This window comes from Acanthochromis polyacanthus, chromosome 17 (assembly GCF_021347895.1).
Source record: "Acanthochromis polyacanthus isolate Apoly-LR-REF ecotype Palm Island chromosome 17, KAUST_Apoly_ChrSc, whole genome shotgun sequence".
Taxonomy (NCBI): Eukaryota; Metazoa; Chordata; class Actinopteri; family Pomacentridae; genus Acanthochromis; species Acanthochromis polyacanthus.
Genome location: NC_067129.1, coordinates 38,320,194 through 38,338,593, shown reverse-complemented (window position 1 = coordinate 38,338,593; position 18,400 = coordinate 38,320,194). Strand labels below are relative to the sequence as shown.

The window sequence follows — 18,400 nt, the reverse complement described above, 5'->3', positions numbered from 1 at the left end:
AATAAGAATATTTATAAAAATACAGAGAACCCTCGTTTATCGCGGGGGTTACGTTCCAAAAAGAACCCGCGATATGCGAAATCCGTGAAGTAGTCAGCTTTATTTTTTTACAGTTATTATACAATACTGCACTTGGGGGAGCGCTGCAGCTGCAGCCAGGTGGACGCCGCAGCGGTACTCTTGCCTCAGAGAGCGGGCCGGCTGAATCAATTGGAGTAGTCGGGGGTGGGGAAGGCTCGTGCCGGCGCTCTTCTCCTGGGGAGCGCGGCTGCGGTGGCCAGAGACGGCGGGGGAAAAGAATAAGGCTGCTCCGTCGGCTCCGTCTTTCAGGGTGTCTGACGACATGGAGACCAAGGAGAGAAATGATCCAGCGCTCCACAGCAGGCAGCGCTGGCCTGTACAGCAGAGGAGACGAGGCGCAGAGACCGTTCACGTTGGTCAGTCCCTTAGCCAATCAGGATGCAGAACACAATGAACTGTTTAAAAAAAGCATTAAAAAAACTGCACTAAAAAAATCCGTGAAACAGCGAAGCCGTGAAAGGTGAACCCCGTTATAGCGAGGGTTCACTGTCTACACAAAATTATAGACTAATGTATAAAATACTTACTGAGAAAAATCACATTGAAATGTGATGTTTTTCATCATTTCGACTCAGAATCCACAATAATGACGTCATGAAAACAATGAAAACAGTGATATTGTCAGAACCATCTGAAACAACACATGTAGAATACTTTAACATGAAATACTTCATCACTAAAATGAGATGAAAAGAAAGTTTAACTAAACTTTCAGAAGTGATGGAGCAGCTATGACAAGTTTTAGCATCCACAGAAATATTTGTGTTAGCCTGATGCTAGTTAAAGAGTTCTGGAGGTTTAAAATGTTCTCATCTCATCCACAACCACTGATTATTGGATCTACTTTTACAATGTGCAGATTCTGAGTGAATGACAGAAGGAGAAAAAAATGAAAAAATTTCAGGCATTTTTTATGAAATAATTTCTCCTGTAATAAATTACTTGAAGATCCGATCTGTGAACGTGTTAAAGTGACTGAATGAATGAATGAATGAATGAATGAGTGGGTCGGTGTGTCAACAGAATGCTGTTAAAGTCCAGTTTGAAGCCTTTAAAGCAGAAGAACTAAACTAAGCTGCTTCCTGTGATCCAGTAAAGTTTTTATGATACAACCTGCTGCGCAGTTCTGAAAGTTCAGTTGAAATCATCTTTTTACTGCAGTGTCCACAGATTTCATATTAAAGTATTCTGTGTGTTTAGTTTTCTATTATTGTGACCTGCAGCTACACCTGGTTCACAAAAAAATCACCAGCTGACTTCTGGATTATCTTTTTGTTTTTATTTATTGTTAATGGGCTCAAAGATTAATCTTTAAATGACTCCTTAGTTTTCCTTCATATTATCAGAACTTATTCCATCTGCTTGTCCAACATTCCAGATCCTGAATCAGTGGTTAGAAATCAGAGTAAAGTGGGTGGACGGTCAGTTTGTGGCTGCTGGAGGAAGCAGTGTGTTGATCAGAAGCTGCAGTTTGTGACTCTGCTGCTCCTTCAGTCAGGTTTTAATTAGACTCAGTCCATTTGTTGGTCTTTAACATTAAAAAGGTTGAATGTTGAAATAATCAGCCACATGAAATCAGTCAGAATCAGCCTGTAAAATGTGCTCTTATTGTGAAACTCTGCCTGCTGCTTCCTCATAGGTGGAGTCCTGACTGGTTCCAGTTAACAGTTCATTGTTTCTGAGCATCCAGGAGTGGACTGGAAACTTTCTTCTTCTTCTTCTTCTTCAGAGCTTTGAATAAAGTGTAAGTTTGCTTTGTTTGCTGCTTTAACTTCAGTAATGTTGCTGTTTGTTTCTGCTCTGTCATGTTTCTACATGTTCACTTCTTATTTCACCACAGACTCTGGATCACTGCTGTTTAAACGTGGATCAGTATGATTATTAGGTTATTGATTGACTGTAATCAGTCAATATTTCTATTAGATTATTGATTGACTTCAGTCAGTTTGATCAGCTGCTGATGTTTCTTTGTTTCTTCAGAATATAAACTGCGTCATGTCTTCTTTACTTTCGGTTTCTCTGTGAGTCTCTGCAGCTCCATGACTCCATCTGCTGGACTGATAGCAGAAGTGCAGCAGCTGATCTTCTCCAGGAAGGTGCTGCAGCTTCATCATGTCTCATATTAACGTCATCTAAAGGTGCAGCAGCTGATCTTTGCTCTTTGTGTCTCAAAGTGACGGCAGCCTGCAGACACAGAGGAGGATTTTCTCTCAGACCTGGTCCACACAGCAGAGAGCTGCAGAGGAAGAAGCTGAGTGAGTGGAACTTTGATTCTCTTTAAGACAGAATATTATTTAACCTGAAGGAAATGCTTGTGGAGAAAACAAAACGACATGACAGTAAAGCTGAAGTTCCTCCATGAGCTCAGATCCTGCTTGGTGGTCCAGACCTCAGAGCTGTTTTCATGGTTCAGCCTCCATTTGACATCCAGTCTGATGGAAATCAGCATCACAACAGTTTGCTGCGGAGTCCATCAGAGACATTTAGTGCAGTAATAATCTGTTTAGTAGCAGTCAGTGTTTGGTCTGGACTCTGAACAGACTCAGTATAAAACTATAAAACCCTGCCCTGCTGAAAAATCCAGTGGAATACCATTAGGAAAAACCATTAGGAACCATTAGGATTCTACTGGTCTAATGGGAATTGGAACACCATTAGGAACCATTAGAAGAAACCATTAGGAACCTACTGGTCCCATTAGGATGTCAAACCATCAGGAATGTACTGGTCCCATTGGGATGTCAAACCATTAGAAAACTGGTCCCACTGAAAACTAAAACTTACTGAAACCTATTGCTGCAACAAAAAAATATCTTTTTTTTTGTCTGCAAATCCGCTCAAAAATGACACCAACCAACCATGGCGTCATTACTTAAGCTTCATGCAAAAAAAAAAAATCTTAACACTGGGCACCACAGACATCTATGCATGTGTGTAATTGTGTATGTATTCAAATATTGTCCCCTCCGTATTGGGAACAGGACATATGGGGTGTGACAACTCATTGCAGTTTGTCATTTTTATTTATTTTTTAATGATGATACTATGATTACTTATGATACTTATGATATATGACTTTGATGATACAATGAATAATAATACATACTAATAAAATTAAATGAAAGTGTTGTTTTTGTGTATGTGTATGTTTGTCAATAAAAGACCTGCATTTCTCTTGTAGTTGGCACCTCTGTCGTGTTCTTTTCTTTTCCTCCTCTTAGATGGACGAGTCATGAACAAAGATTTTATTACAAGAGACCAAATATGATTTAATCACAAATTCAATTGCAAAAAGCCAAAGGTGATCGTATTATATTTTATAAACATTAAAGCTAAGATGTGATCACTAAAGAAGGGTATTGTTGAGGAGTTATGACCTCTGAATGCTGATTTCTAATCTAACTGACCACTGCAGGGCTCCGGTCAGAGAGCACACGAGACATCAGAGGGCCGTTTAACTGTTTACTGTATGTAGAACAGCATCAGCATCAGCTTGGGCAGCATCAACAGCAGCAGTTTCTACAATGTACAAATAAACAAATAAGAATGCTAAATAAACAAATACAAGATCATTATTGTGTCCTACTGTAATCTAATGCAGCAATAAACACAGTAACTGATAAAACACACTCATTCATATCAACGCATATCAAACACATATATCATACACATGTAAGCAGAGCAAACCGAGACTAACAGCACTGCAAGTCATCTCCGTTAGCTTGACTGATGCTAGTTAGCGATCATGCTAATAATGAAAAACGGACATTCTAACAGGTTCAAACACATCTCTGGAACTAAACAGCACTAACAGAAGAGGTAAGTAGCATGTACACATTTGATTCAGGTGATTATGAACATGACTTACATCGTCAGTGACTGCTACAATGCTGTGAACACGTTGACCGCTGCACTCGTGAAACAGGAAGGAACTGGCTACACAATCAAACAATAAGAGCGCCTCTTCCAAAATAAAAGCATGAATACAAAACAGTAACTTGAAGAATTCTTAACAGGTATAACATCTGTGTTCCCCCATCACAATAGGAACCATTAGAGAAAACACCCTGTAGTGACCACTAAACCATTGTATAGTGACCATTAGACTGGTATAAAAACACCTGTAGGAACCATTAAGACTTCTGTGGGAACCATTAGACTCCTGTAGGAACCATTAGACTCCTGTAGGAACTATTAGTAAAAGTCATGTTGATTTGTGTAGGACAAAATATAATCCCATTAGAAAAACGAACTAACCATTAGGAAAGCATAACTACCCATTAGAAACTATTACAAACCATCAGGAACCATTAGAAACCAATAGAATATACCTAATGGTTTCTCTGACTTTTTTCAGCAGGGTGATATGAGGCTCTGATCCTGGACTCCGGTCTGACTCTGATCCTGGACTCCAGTCTGACTCTGATCCTGGACTCCAGTCTGACTCTGATCCTGGACTTGTTCTGTGAAGGATCAGAGTTCATGTTTATTTGGAGCCTCTGATGGTCAAAGTGTAATAATGTGGGATCGTCTCTCTGTTGTGGTCCAGTGACTGCAGAGTGACTTCCATGAGTAATATTTAACAGACAGCAGTGAGCGCCCCCTGCTGGTTCCCCTCAGTGTTGCTGTCAGTGATCCTGTAGGATTAACTGCAGTCCTGCTGCTAGACAACAACCTCCACCACACCAACAACACAACTGTTCATTAACTGCTGACATATTCTTTGACTTTATCAGGGAGCCATGATGACGGCTGAGGACCTCAAAAAGATCCTGGATGATCTGAGTAGATCTGAACTGCATACATTCCAGTGGTTCCTGCAGAAGACCAACAATGTTCAAGACCTCCCAGCCATCAAAAAGAGCCAACTACAGACAACAGACAGTTGTAAAACTGTGGATGTGATGGTGCGGACTTATGGACTTCAGAGAGCTGTACAGGTGACCAGGGTGGTTTTAGAGAAGATCCACAGGAATGATCTGCTGCAGAGTTTACCTGCCAGCAGCTCAGGACCAGAAGGTCAGTCACAAGACAAGAACGACATGATATCATTTCAGTCAGAATTAGGGGTGAGCCGAGTACTCGTCATTATTCGTACTCATGCTGATGGGAAATCCTCATTGGGCAACAACTACTGTCTTCACTCTGTGATTGGCCAGTCACACACAGCGCCCGCTCCTCCTACACAGACTGGCTCTAGCCAGAGAAGCTGTGTCTTTCGCTTTCCAGTGTTGCCAACTTAACGACTTTCTCGCTAAATCTAGCGACTTTCCAAAGCCTCCTGGTGACTTTTTTTTGTCAAAAGCGACTAGCGACAAATCTAGCGAATTTTTCTGGTGTTTTAGAGATTCTGACATGAAAGTTCGGAACGTTCTGCAGCTACTGTCCTCAACAAACAGCCGGTGCTGCTGTGAGCTCCTCCCCGTCCCAAAGCACTCACAGGCGGTCCGTGTAGGAGCCCCGCAGCATCCCACTGTCTGTTTAGAGCAGACCCACATCACTCCGTGGCCAGACGGCAGATGAATCGCGCATGCGCAAAGTCGCTGCAGATCCCATCCTGGCTTTAAGCGGAGATGTAAATGAAAACGTTTCTTCACTGTCATACTAAAATAAATCACAACATTTAGCCTCTAGTTCAAAAACATATTTTGGGTGTTTTATACTCACTTTTTGTCTCTTCCACAACGTTATTCCTCTCTCCTACAACGTTGATTAAAATTACATGCAAACTGGAAATTATGCAAATTAGGTGATGACGCCATTTAGCGACTTCTAGCGACTTTTCGGACAGTCAACAGCTACTTTTCTTACTGAGGAGTTGGCAACACTGTCGCTTTCACTCAGACAGTGACAACGCGTTCTCTCTGTGCTTGCTTGGCATGACTCTAGCTCACAGTGCGAACAGTGCTTCTCAGTATTCTTCAGCTCGCCTCTATTTTTGTTTTTATGATATTTAAAGTTACTTGGTGAACTTGTTTCATGACGTAGGTACGCAGTGCATTCAACAAGACAGAGTTGAAAGCAGCTCGTGTCTTGTCGGTCACTGCCTCCACTCCGGTCAGGTTTTCTCTGCTCGCTTCTATTCACGTAGGCCTACGTGGTGCATTTGACAAGACAGAGCTGTAAACGGCTCGTCACTGCCTCCACTCCCGTCTGTTTTTTTAAAAATAAAATTAAAATAAAAAAATAACTTTGACTTTGAGAACTAAGACAACTCTTGCATGGCTTGTTCATAATTTCTTACTCCATGCATTCTATACATTCATGCACTTAAAATATTCATTTTCTGATTTAATAAAAAAAAAAAAGTTCTGTAAATAGTTCATTTACTGTTGTGATCAAAAGCAATGAATCTCAGTTATGAAGCTGTTATGTAAATTTATTCATACACTTAAAAATATTCATGTTCTGACTCAATAAAAAAAAATGCTTGTTCTGTAAATAGTTCCTTTACTATTGTGATCAAAAATATTCAAATCTCAGTTCTGAGGTTGTTGTGTGAATAAATAATCATTTATATAATTTTAAGAATATTCATGTTCTGACTAAAATTTGAAAAAAAAACTTGTACATTGTATCATTGAGACTGTTCTGTAAATAGTTTTCAAATAAACAATAAATATAGCAACTTCTGAGCAATCCATATCAATTTCAGACTTAAAATAGTGTACCGATGTATGCCCCGCCCTATTTCAGGTTAAGCCACGCCCATCTGTGGTTTAGGCCACGCCCCTCGGAGTACAGGTACGGATACAGATCATTTGGATGGGTATACAGATACAGATAGTGGTGTACTCGCTCATCCCTAGTCAAAATGATACATGATGGTTCTGTTACAGAGTGATAGAGTTCAGGTTCTGTCAGTTTCTCCTGTGTCCACATGTAATATAAATTCGGACAGACTACATCTTTTTCTGTGCGTACCATCTGACATGTTAGTATGTAGTACTATGTAATATTATGTTATACTTTTAAACCATCAACAACCTCCCAGTGACCTACCACACTGAAAATGTCAAGTCTTCAGAGGGTTTGGATCCAGCAGTAAGGCAGCCATGTTGGCTGACTACTTAAGGGGACACTGTTGCTGCATCCTGGGCTTAGCTCCACCCTGGATGACTGTGGCTGCTTTAAAAAGACAGACCTTCTTCCCTCTATAGCAGAATGATGATGAGGTGAAGCGAGAACACTCTGTTCTTCAGAATGGTCTGGATATGGCAGACTAATGTCAGAGGAACATTAGGTTTTACTTTGAAGGAGCAGTTTGGTGTCAGAAAACCAGAGTTAGTCAACACCATAAACTCATCAATAAATGTCAACATAAAGTCCCTTCTAAGTCTGGTGTAAATGAAATAAAAAGACATAAATCAAAGCAGTAAGCAGTGGAAAATATAAAACGTGATCTCTAACTGTCTGTCAGTGAATGTCAGTGATGTTGGAGAGACTTCAGGGAACAGAGACTCTTCCTCCTCTCAGACTCAGCCTCCTCTTCCTCAGACTGAAGGTAAAACTGATGGATTCTTTGGAATGTAAAGAAAGATGGCAGCAGATCATCATGCCATAAATAGAAGCAGAGTTTCAGCAGGTTGTTTTGTACAACACAGAACAGTGGTTGTCTATGGAGTTTCATGAGGCAGCAGGTTGTAGTGTAGCTGTAGCAAAATAGTCAGTTTTGTTGCTGGTGATCCTCAAATCCAGTGTTTAAAACTGGTGCCCATTTTAAGCTGGGTTAGAAAGTTAAACATTCTCCAGTTCCACTCCTGTATCGCTGTGGTTCCTGTGACTCCTTCAGTAGATGTATTTTGACAAGGACCCCAGGGAGTCCAGAACAGGGCTGCTGGTCCAGATATCTGTTTTTAGGTTCTATTGTCTAAAAGGGCTTGCCTTATAGGAACTCTAAGAACAGCTTAAATTGGAATTGTGGAAACTCACCTACTTTCTGATTGCCTCCATCCAAATTCCTGTCCTGTTTTCCCTGACGGTTAACCATCTGGGTAGTACTTTAGCTGAGTTGCTCTTTCAGTCAGTTTCAGTCAACCTCCTTTGAGTTGCTTGTGTTTTTCTAACAACATCAGAGGTTTCTGTAGACACACACCTCACACTGTTCCCTTCATGTTTGACACAGATCAGACTGTTAAGGTACCAGAACCACGTCCCATCACATATTACCAACAGAAGCTTCAGTCGAACTTCCAGGACTCGTTTCTGGTTACAACAGAGGGGTGGGCAGCAGATAAGCAACTTCTGGTTGATATCTACACTGAGCTGTACATCATTGCTGGCCGAGACGTGCACGACAACACACAGCATGAGGTCCTACAGATTGACAAGGTGTGGAAGCCATCAGACACAGAGACACGGATCGAACCCAGAGACATTTTCAAGCATCCTTCTGGAAAAGACATACCCATCAGAACAGTGCTGACCAATGGGATTGCAGGGATTGGAAAAACATTCCTCATGCGCAAGTTTGTGTTGGACTGGGCTGAAGGAAGAACCAATCAAGACGTGCATCTTATTTTCCCGTTCACTTTCCGTGCCTTGAATTCACTGCAGGGAAAAAAGTTTCGTTTGGCAGAGCTCATTCATTTCTGTATCCCAGAAACTGAAGACATCACAGAGGAGGCTCTGAATTACATCTTTACAGCTCTGCAGTCATCAGGAAACAGCAGCTACAAGAAGAGCAGATTCAAACTGCTGTTTGTGTTTGACGGACTGGATATGAATCGCCTTCATCTGGACTTTCATGACAACATTCGCTCCATTGACATAACAAAGTCAATTAAAATCGAAGTCCTGCTGAGGGAACTTATCAGTGGAAACCTGCTGCGCTCAGCTTGCCTCTGGATAACCACACGGCCTGCAGCAGCCAATCAGATCCCTCCTCACTATGTGGACATGGAGACAGAGGTCAGAGGGTTCACCGACCCACAGAAGGAGGAGTACTTCAGGAAGAGATTCAGAGATGAGAAGCAGGCCATCAGCATCATCTCCCACATGAAGAAGTCACGAAGCCTCCACATCATGTGCCACATCCCAGTGTTCTGCAGGATCACTGCTACAGTTCTGGAGGAGCTGCTGAGAAGCAGAGAGGGAGGAGATCTGCCCAGAACCCTGACTGAGATGTATGCAGAGTTTCTAAGATTTCAGATTAATCACACAAAAGAAAAGTACGGTCCAGAGACGTGCATTCGGTACATTAACTCATTAGCCAAACTGGCTTTTGAACAACTGCAAAAGGGCAATTTGATCTTTTATGAGAAAGATCTGAGTGAAAGTGGCATCGATGTGATTGAAGCCTCAGTGTACTCAGGAGTGTTCACAGAGATCTTCAAAGCAGAGCGAAGACAGAAACAGGAAGACAAGACGTTCAGCTTCATCCATCTGAGCGTTCAGGAGTTTCTGGCTGCTCTTCATGTCCATCAGACCTTCATCACCTCTGGAATCAACCTGCTGGAGGAAGAACAACAAACAACATCCTGGTGGTCTATACTGTTCAGAAAGAAACTTGATCCAACAACAGTGTTCTACCAGAGAGCTGTGGACGAGGCCTTACAGAGTCCAAACGGACACCTGGACTTGTTCCTGCGCTTCCTCCTGGGTCTGTCACTAACATCCAATCAGAACAAATTACAGGATCTGCTGAGAACATCAGACAGGAGCTCACAGACCAATCAGAAAACAGTAGAGTACATCAAGAAGAAGATCACTGAGGATGTGTCTGCAGAGAGAAGCATCAATCTGTTCCACTGTCTGTATGAACTGAAGGATGTTTCTCTCATGGAGGAGGTCCAACAGTCCCTGAGATCAGGACATCTGTCCACAGATAAACTGTCTCCTGCTCAGTGGTCAGCTCTGGGCTTCATTTTACTCTCATCAGGAGAAGATCTGGACGTGTTTGACCTGAAGAAATACTCTGCTTCAGAGGATGTTCTTCTGAGGCTGCTGCCAGTGGTCAAAGCCTCCAAGAAAGTTCTGTAAGTAGTTGGAGACTGAAGATACTTTTTCATTTTCCTGCTGTCTGATCAGTATAATCTGCTTTTTGTCTCTTCAGACTGAGTGACTGTAATCTGTCAGAGAGAAGCTGTGGAGCTCTGTCCTCAGTCCTCAGCTCCCAGTCCTCCAGTGTGACAGAGCTGGACCTGACTAACAACAACCTGCAGGATTCAGGAGTGGAGAGTCTTTCTGCTGGACTGGAGAGTCCACATTGTAAACTGGAAGCTCTCAGGTCAGGACTCATCACCCTGATCAACTGATGACCATTTAAAATGGAAAACAATATTCAAATATTTGACTACCTGAACAGTCCACATTCTTACCAGCAGAGATGCTGATTTATCCTGATGGCTCTTTGATGCCTGATCACCTGATAGGTGGACTCACTGCTGCTGTATTCTGGACATAGTGGGATGTATTTGTTGTTAAATTCACTGCTGTCTTTTCAACAGGACAGAAAATACTGTACTTAATGTATTACTTCTTTTCATTTCTTCGTCTCTTCAGACTGAGTGGCTGTAATCTGTCAGAGAGAAGCTGTGGAGCTCTGTCCTCAGTCCTCAGCTCCCAGTCCTCCAGTGTGACAGAGCTGGACCTGACTAACAACAACCTGCAGGATTCAGGAGTGGAGAGACTTTCTGCTGGACTGGAGAGTCCACACTGTAAACTGGAAGCTATCAGGTCAGGACTCATCACCCTGATCAACTGATGACCATTTAAAATGGAAAACAATGTTCAAATATTTGACTACCTGAACAGTCCACATTCTTACCAGCAGAGATGCTGATTTATCCTGATGGCTCTTTGATGCCTGATCACCTGATAGGTGGACTCACTGCTGCTGTATTCTGGACATAGTGGGATGTATTTGTTGTTAAATTCACTGCTGTCTTTTCAACAGGACAGAAAATACTGTACTTAATGTATTACTTCTTTTCATTTCTTCGTCTCTTCAGACTGAGTGGCTGTAATCTGTCAGAGAGAAGCTGTGGAGCTCTGTCCTCAGTCCTCAGCTCCCAGTCCTCCAGTGTGACAGAGCTGGACCTGACTAACAATAACCTGCAGGATTCAGGAGTGGAGAGTCTTTCTGTTGGTCTGGAGAGCCCACACTGTAAACTGGAAGCTCTCAGGTCAGGACTCATCACCCTGATCAACTGATGACCATTTAAAATGGAAAACAATGTTCAAATATTTGACTACCTGAACAGTCCACATTCTTACCAGCAGAGATGCTGATTTATCCTGATGGCTCTTTGATGCCTGATCACCTGATAGGTGGACTCACTGCTGCTGTATTCTGGACATAGTGGGATGTATTTCTTGTTAAATTCACTGCTGTCTTTTCAACAGGACAGAAAATACTGTACTTAATGTATTACTTCTTTTCATTTCTTCGTCTCTTCAGACTGAGTGGCTGTAATCTGTCAGAGAGAAGCTGTGGAGCTCTGTCCTCAGTCCTCAGCTCCCAGTCCTCCAGTGTGACAGAGCTGGACCTGACTAACAACAACCTGCAGGATTCAGGAGTGGAGAGTCTTTCTGTTGGACTGGAGAGTCCACACTGTAAACTGGAAGCTCTCAGGTCAGGACTCATCACCCTGATCAACTGATGACCATTTAAAGTGGAAAACAATGTTCAAATATTTGACTACCTGAACAGTCCACATTCTTACCAGCAGAGATGCTGATTTATCCTGATGGCTGTTAGGGAATTTCTGCGATGTCAGGTGAGGAAACACCGGAGGCGAACTCAGGAACACTCAGATGACTGATGTAGAGAAAATGCTTTACTGCATTCAGGAGAATTGACATCACAAGTGCATTGTCAGTATCAACTCTGAGGAGTCTCTCTGTCCTTGCAGGGTTTATACTGTCTGAAAGAGAAAAGAGGCAGGATCTAACCTTGTTGTTGTTTCTATATCAGCAAATAGTTGTCTGTCTGAGCAGTTGGTGTGCTTCTGTGTGTCTCCAATTGGAGTCAAGGGATGACCTTCTGTATGTTGGTTCGAAATGACCTATTACCTACAATTTTTCCTTAACAAATCCCTCCTTTTTGATCGTAAGATCAAACCTAAATGTAAGGAAAAATTTAAGTGTGTGGAAACTATTGCCAGAGAGCTCCACAAACTTGATTCTTTAATATTCAACACGTTAGAAATTCATTTTTAAAAATCATAGTATTCTACAATCATATACACAAATACACAATAAAAATGAACTCAATTGCTGTGGTAAATTTAAATCCTGTAGAAAATTAAATACATTGAAATTGAGATCAATCCACACCTTCACACATTCACACATTTATGCATGATCCTACTGTGGATCACCAAAGTGCGGATTTAGCTTTGATGCCGCAAAATCAAGCTTCTCTTAATCAAAAGAACCAACATATTTCCATTCCTCTTTACTCCATTTACTCATCTGATAACTAAATTCTACAACATAACGCCAGCCCTTCGCCCTTCCTATTTCTCCAGCCGGAGTGTCCATAGGAAAGCACACTCGGTATGTTTCAGATTGAGGATCGTTTACAGGACCACTATGTGTGGATGCATCTGTTTTACTTTTAGATGTAGAAATGGATTTTTCCTGTGTGTTTTTGGAGCTTTGAGTGTCATCTATCTTGGACTGTGAAACACCCATGGTTATCAGCACTCACACACACACACACCAGCAAGAATGGAAACAAACAATAGACGGATACACATTCCTCTCAACTGCAGCTGAGCTCCTGTGAGTGTGATCATAGATGGAGTTTCCTCAAAATTAACGTGGATTTTCAAGTTTTGGATCTGAGTGTCAACATATTGACTTTATAGGTCTGCGCACGACCTAGCTCAGGTACAATATTCCTCTGAGTCTTATAAACCCCGCCGAACCAAATGCTGGACACCCCCTCCACATGCGTACTGCGCCGGACTCCTCGTGAGCCGACTAGCTTATAGGGTGTCCCCTAAGGTCGAGTCTACCCTTCCCCGAAAGGCGACCCAGGTATCCTACTCGATCCTAACGCTCTACACTGCCTCTTTCAGCAGTGGACATGCTTTGTAGATTTTAGCACTGGTCAAATGACCCCAAGTCCGAATCAGAAATTTAGCACTGGTCTGAGACCCCTGTTCCGAAAAGACATCTAACTGAAATCCACATGCGCACTGCGCCGGACTTGCCTCGTGAGTCGACTAGCATTTAATGTCCAAATTGCCTATCTGACGATCGCAGGTGTAATATTACTTCTAAATTTGGTTAGAAAGTTTTAACAGGTACATAATCTCGCCAAACTCAGACATGGTAGGCTGCAAAATTTATTAAAATTTGCACACTTACCAGTCTTTGTTGTGTGGAGATCCTGTTCGTGACGCCAATTTGTTAGGGAATTTCTGCGATGTCAGGTGAGGAAACACCGGAGGCGAACTCAGGAACACTCAGATGACTGATGAAGAGAAAAATGCTTTACTGAATTCAGGAGAATTGATATAACAAGTGCATTGTCAGTATCAACTCTGAGGAGTCTCTCTGTCCTTGCAGGGTTTATACTGTCTGAAAGAGAAAAGAGGCAGGATCTAACCTTGTTGTTGTTTCTATATCAGCAAATAGTTGTCTGTCTGAGCAGTTGGTGTGCTTCTGTGTGTCTCCAATTAGAGTCAAGGGATGACCTTCTGTATGTTGGTTCGAAATGACCTATTACCTACAATTTTTCCTTAACAATGGCTCTTTGATGCCTGATCACCTGATAGGTGGACTCACTGCTGCTGTATCCTGGACATAGTGGGATGTATTTGTTGTTAAATTCACTGCTGTCTTTTCAACAGGACAGAAAATACTGTACTTAATGTATTACTTCTTTTCATTTCTTTGTCTCTTCAGACTGAGTGGCTGTAATCTGTCAGAGAGAAGCTGTGGAGCTCTGTCCTCAGTCCTCAGCTCCCAGTCCTCCAGTGTGACAGAGCTGGACCTGACTAACAACAACCTGCAGGATTCAGGAGTGGAGAGACTTTCTGTTGGTCTGGAGAGTCCACACTGTAAACTGGAAGCTCTCAGGTCAGGACTCATCACCCTGATCAACTGATGACCATTTAAAATGGAAAACAATATTCAAATATTTGACTACCTGAACAGTCCACATTCTTACCAGCAGAGATGCTGATTTATCCTGATGGCTCTTTGATGCCTGATCACCTGATAGGTGGACTCACTGCTGCTGTATTCTGGACATAGTGGGATGTATTTGTTGTTAAATTCACTGCTGTCTTTTCAACAGGACAGAAAATACTGTACTTAATGTATTACTTCTTTTCATTTCTTTGTCTCTTCAGACTGAGTGGCTGTAATCTGTCAGAGAGAAGCTGTGGAGCTCTGTTCTCAGTCCTCAGCTCCCAGTCCTCCAGTGTGACAGAGCTGGACCTGACTAACAACAACCTGCAGGATTCAGGAGTGGAGAGACTTTCTGTTGGTCTGGAGAGCCCACACTGTAAACTGGAAGCTCTCAGGTCAGGACTCATCACCCTGATCAACTGATGACCATTTAAAATGGAAAACAATGTTCAAATATTTGACTACCTGAACAGTCCACATTCTTACCAGCAGAGATGCTGATTTATCCTGATGGCTCTTTGATGCCTGATCACCTGATAGGTGGACTCGCTGCTGCTGTATTCTGGACATAGTGGGATGTATTTGCTGTTAAATTCACTGCTGTCTTTTCAACAGGACAGAAAATATTGTACTTAATGTATTACTTCTTTTCATTTCTTTGTCTCTTCAGACTGAGTGGCTGTAATCTGTCAGAGAGAAGCTGTGGAGCTCTGTCCTCAGTCCTCAGCTCCCAGTCCTCCAGTGTGACAGAGCTGGACCTGACTAACAATAACCTGCAGGATTCAGGAGTGGAGAGTCTTTCTGTTGGTCTGGAGAGTCCACACTGTAAACTGGAAGCTCTCAGGTCAGGACTCACACTTTGAAAGTGAAAGAAAATGTAAGACTGATTCTTGATTTGCACCAGACGTATCAAATCTGGACCAAAATGTAGCTGAAAGACAAAGAAGAAAACAAAGAGTGAGAAACATCCAGCCAAGTGTTGTCCATCAGGTTTGTGTTGTTTTGTGTGTGCAGGCTGTCAGGCTGTCTGGTCACAGAGGAAGGCTGTGCTTCTCTGGCCTCAGCTCTGAGCTTCAAGACCTCAAATCTGAGAGAGCTGGACCTGAGCTACAACCATCCAGGAGACTCAGGAGAGGAGATGCTGAGAGCTAAAGTGGAGGATCCACACTGTAGACTGGAAATTCTCAGGTACAGACAGACAGACACTCTCAGTAAACTGTTAGCCTAGCTTAGCACAAGGAGTGGAAGCAGAAGAACACTGTTCGCTCAACTCCGCACCATGGTTAAAGAGAAGAGGATACTGTTAGCATAGTTTAGCACAATGACTGGAAACAAATTTAACCTGTTAGCTCAGTTTTACATAAAGAATGGAAGCAAAAGGAAACTTTTATGACAGCTTAGCACAAAGACTGGAATCAGGGAGAACCTGTTAGCATAGCTTAGCATTCAAGCCTGGGAGCAGAGGGAAACTGCTGGTCTATCTTAGCACAGAGATGAGAAGCAGGGTACAGTGTTAGCTTAGCTTCATGAACAGAGGAAGCATCAATGAGTAAAGCTGAATAATGAGTGTAAACTGAGCTGGAATGTGACGAGCACAGAACAGGACTTTAGAGATGCTGCATTCAGGTGTCTGTGTCTCCATGTTGGACTGGTCCTTTATCAGTGGAACAGTGTGAGAGCCATGTAACGTCCATGTGTGCTGCTGAAAGAGTCTCTGCTGCTCTGACCGTCCTCCTCCTTTCAGGGTGACGCCTGCAGGAGTCCCATGGTTGACACCAGGTCTGAGGAAGTGTAAGTGTGTTTTAATGGATTGATGGAAACAAAGCAGCACATTCAAGCATCTTCAAAGTGTCACATCTCTGAGGTCATCATCAAAGCTTTAATACTGATCACATGATCCATTAATAACTGCAGCTGTGTTGTGTTTGTTCTCTCCATCAGATTCCTGTCAACTCACAGTCGACAAAAACACAGTAAACCGAGGACTGAAACTGTCTGACAAGAACAGGAAGGTGACAGCTGTGGAGGAGGTTCAGTTGTATCCTGATCATCCAGACAGGTTTGACTGGTGGCAGCTGCTGTGTAGAACTGGTCTGACTGGTCGCTGTTACTGGGAGGTGGAGTGGAGAGAAATGGTTCATATTTCAGTGAGTTACAGAGGAATCAGAAGGAAAGGAAACAGTGATGACTGTCAGTTTGGATGTAATGATCAGTCCTGGAGTCTGATCTGCTCTGATGATGGTTACTCTTTCTGGCACAAGAACAGTCTAACATCCATCAGGTCCTCCTCAGTCTCTGACAGAGTTTCAGTTTATGTGGACGTTGATGCTGGAACTCTGTCCTTCTACAGAGTCTCCTCTGACTCTCTGATCCACCTCCACACCTTCAACACCACATTCACTGAAACTCTGTATCCTGGATTTGGGTTCTGGTATCCTGGTTCCTCAGTGTTTCTGTGCTGAGTTGAGTCTCCAGAGTCTCCTCCTGGTACAGAAACATTGTTGAACAGATAGATGAGTCTCTCCATGACTCTGTCCCTCACAAACATGTTTTCACATTCATGGATTAAATGTGTTTCTTTGTCAAATCCTTCTAAATGATTCCTTGTAAACTTGTTCCTCTTTAAAGATGGAAGTTGTGATTATTCCAGGAGCCAAATGTGGTGTTTGGGTGTTTTTCCAGTCAAATGTTGAGAGTGAAAATCAGGATGTGGTGTTCCTCTGACGCTCACTTGAACTAAAAGCATTTGAGCTGCACAAAGTGTGAAATCAGAGAGGAAGCAGTGAATCTACAAACTGCTGACAGACTTTCACACATTATTGTCCAGAGAAAATCAGGTTTTTGTGCAGCCACACTTGATCCTGGTTTCAGCAGACTGACCTGTTTATGTGGATTAAGTTCATTTTTATTTGCTTTTCATGAATTTCTTATTCAACAGAGATGATTATTTTAATGTCTCAGTGAATAATTTTGAAACAAAAAAACTCTGTATGTGTGGATTTTTTTTTATCTCTGTACTTAGTTTTAATAATTTGTTTGTTTAATATTTAATTTTGGATTTCTTAATGTTTCCTTGAAGCCCAAATTTCAGCATCAGTATTTTTGTCGTGTTGATGTCAGTAAATCTCAGCTTCAGTAGAAAGTCTTGGTTTGGTGGAACTCTGTCCATCACACACTGCCACAACTTTTCTGGATATTTTTAAAGTTTGAATTTCCTTCATTTCTTTTCATTCCTTCTATGTAAATTCCTTTTTTTTTTTTGTCTGATGTGGTGAGTCAGTTCAGGTGGTCAGGATTACTACACAGATGTGGAAATGTATGTACATTACAAATAACTTGTAGATACTGACAGTTTCTACTAAGTGTACTGTGAAATATGCAAATATTTTTCAGTGCTGTGTGACATTTTTTCCTTTGTAGATCCACTGTGATCTTTAAGTTGTCATGCTCATGTGTAAATGAAACTGAAGCATAATTTTGTTGAATCTTGTTTAACTCAGATTTCAGGCTGTTCATAAAATATTTTATAAAAGGAGAGTTCAATAAATGTGAACATTTGAAAAAAAAAAAGTGTTTTCTGTATTTCTGTTCCATAAACAGACCAGAATGATGCTGATTTATTGAGGTCCATATCTGATTACGTATGAACATGATTACAGTAGAGGATCAGGTCCTATTTTATTCTAGTAATTCTTATTTATCTCATGGGATTAGTGTCTTATTTGATTTGGTTCTCTGATATTAAACCAATATTTTATCATGTTGTGTGGAGAAACATTTATGTTTGAGATGGAAACTTCAACGCTTTAACAATATAATGATTAAAACTATGAGCTAAATAATAGTTTCCATGTTTTGTTCTGTCACTGACACTATTATTAATGAACAGCTTCATCCATTTAATGGGCGGGGCCTCTGAGTTTGGCTCCGCCCACTGATACTGTCTCCTCCTGTCCTCTCTGACGTCCACAGTTGTGATGTGCTGTGTGTAGTTTAGTTTGGGTCAGTTGTTGTGTTTCTGTTGTTTTCTCTAAATGTTTCTGTTTTCTTAGTGTTCTCTGTTGTTGTGTCTTTTTACAATCACTCAGTAGAGACTTTAAAGGTTTTTGTCTCTACAGTTTTCAATTACTTGTAGATAAATGTGAGGCAGGTTATCTATTAGCTAAGCATGTACTGCTTTAAAATGTGTTAATATTCAGCAGATTTCAACTTTAAGCATCAGTTAAATATT

At 41.8% G+C, this 18,400-nt stretch overlaps 1 protein-coding gene and 1 long non-coding RNA gene across 7 annotated transcripts; one reads left to right on the top strand and one right to left on the bottom strand.

Annotated features, from left to right (window-relative positions):
• Positions 1-1,056: 1,056 nt before the first annotated feature.
• Positions 1,057-17,757, top strand: LOC127530517 (NACHT, LRR and PYD domains-containing protein 12-like). 6 transcript variants are annotated; one of them, XM_051937422.1, is made up of 15 exons: positions 1,062-2,177; positions 2,256-2,336; positions 4,818-5,100; positions 7,502-7,585; positions 8,207-10,058; positions 10,136-10,309; positions 10,585-10,758; positions 11,034-11,207; positions 11,483-11,656; positions 13,942-14,115; positions 14,391-14,564; positions 14,840-15,013; positions 15,184-15,357; positions 15,914-15,960; positions 16,111-17,755. In XM_051937422.1, the coding sequence occupies exons 3-15, from the start codon at positions 4,824-4,826 to the stop codon at positions 16,629-16,631; spliced, it is 4,173 nt and encodes a 1,390-aa protein (XP_051793382.1). In that variant the 5' UTR covers positions 1,062-2,177; positions 2,256-2,336; positions 4,818-4,823; the 3' UTR covers positions 16,632-17,755. The 6 variants fall into 6 exon arrangements, with proteins under 6 accessions (XP_051793387.1, XP_051793383.1, XP_051793386.1 ...); XM_051937423.1 differs by lacking the exon at positions 14,840-15,013 and having other exon boundaries at positions 1,059-2,177; positions 16,111-17,756; XM_051937424.1 differs by lacking the exons at positions 14,391-14,564; positions 14,840-15,013 and having other exon boundaries at positions 1,061-2,177.
• Positions 3,531-4,810, bottom strand: LOC127530518 (uncharacterized). The gene is made up of 2 exons (XR_007937098.1): positions 3,950-4,810; positions 3,531-3,600 (listed from the first exon to the last, which is right to left on the bottom strand). It is a non-coding gene; the product is annotated as an uncharacterized LOC127530518 (long non-coding RNA).
• Positions 17,758-18,400: the final 643 nt, after the last annotated feature.

Coding starts and splice junctions, on each gene's coding strand:
- LOC127530517 (XM_051937422.1), top strand. CDS start 4,824: ATGATGACGGCTGAGGACCTCAAAAAGATCCTGGATGATCTGAGTAGA. Junction 10,310..10,584: donor TGTAAACTGGAAGCTCTCAG/GTCAGGACTCAT, acceptor TCGTCTCTTCAG/ACTGAGTGGCTGTAATCTGT. Junction 11,657..13,941: donor TGTAAACTGGAAGCTCTCAG/GTCAGGACTCAT, acceptor TTGTCTCTTCAG/ACTGAGTGGCTGTAATCTGT.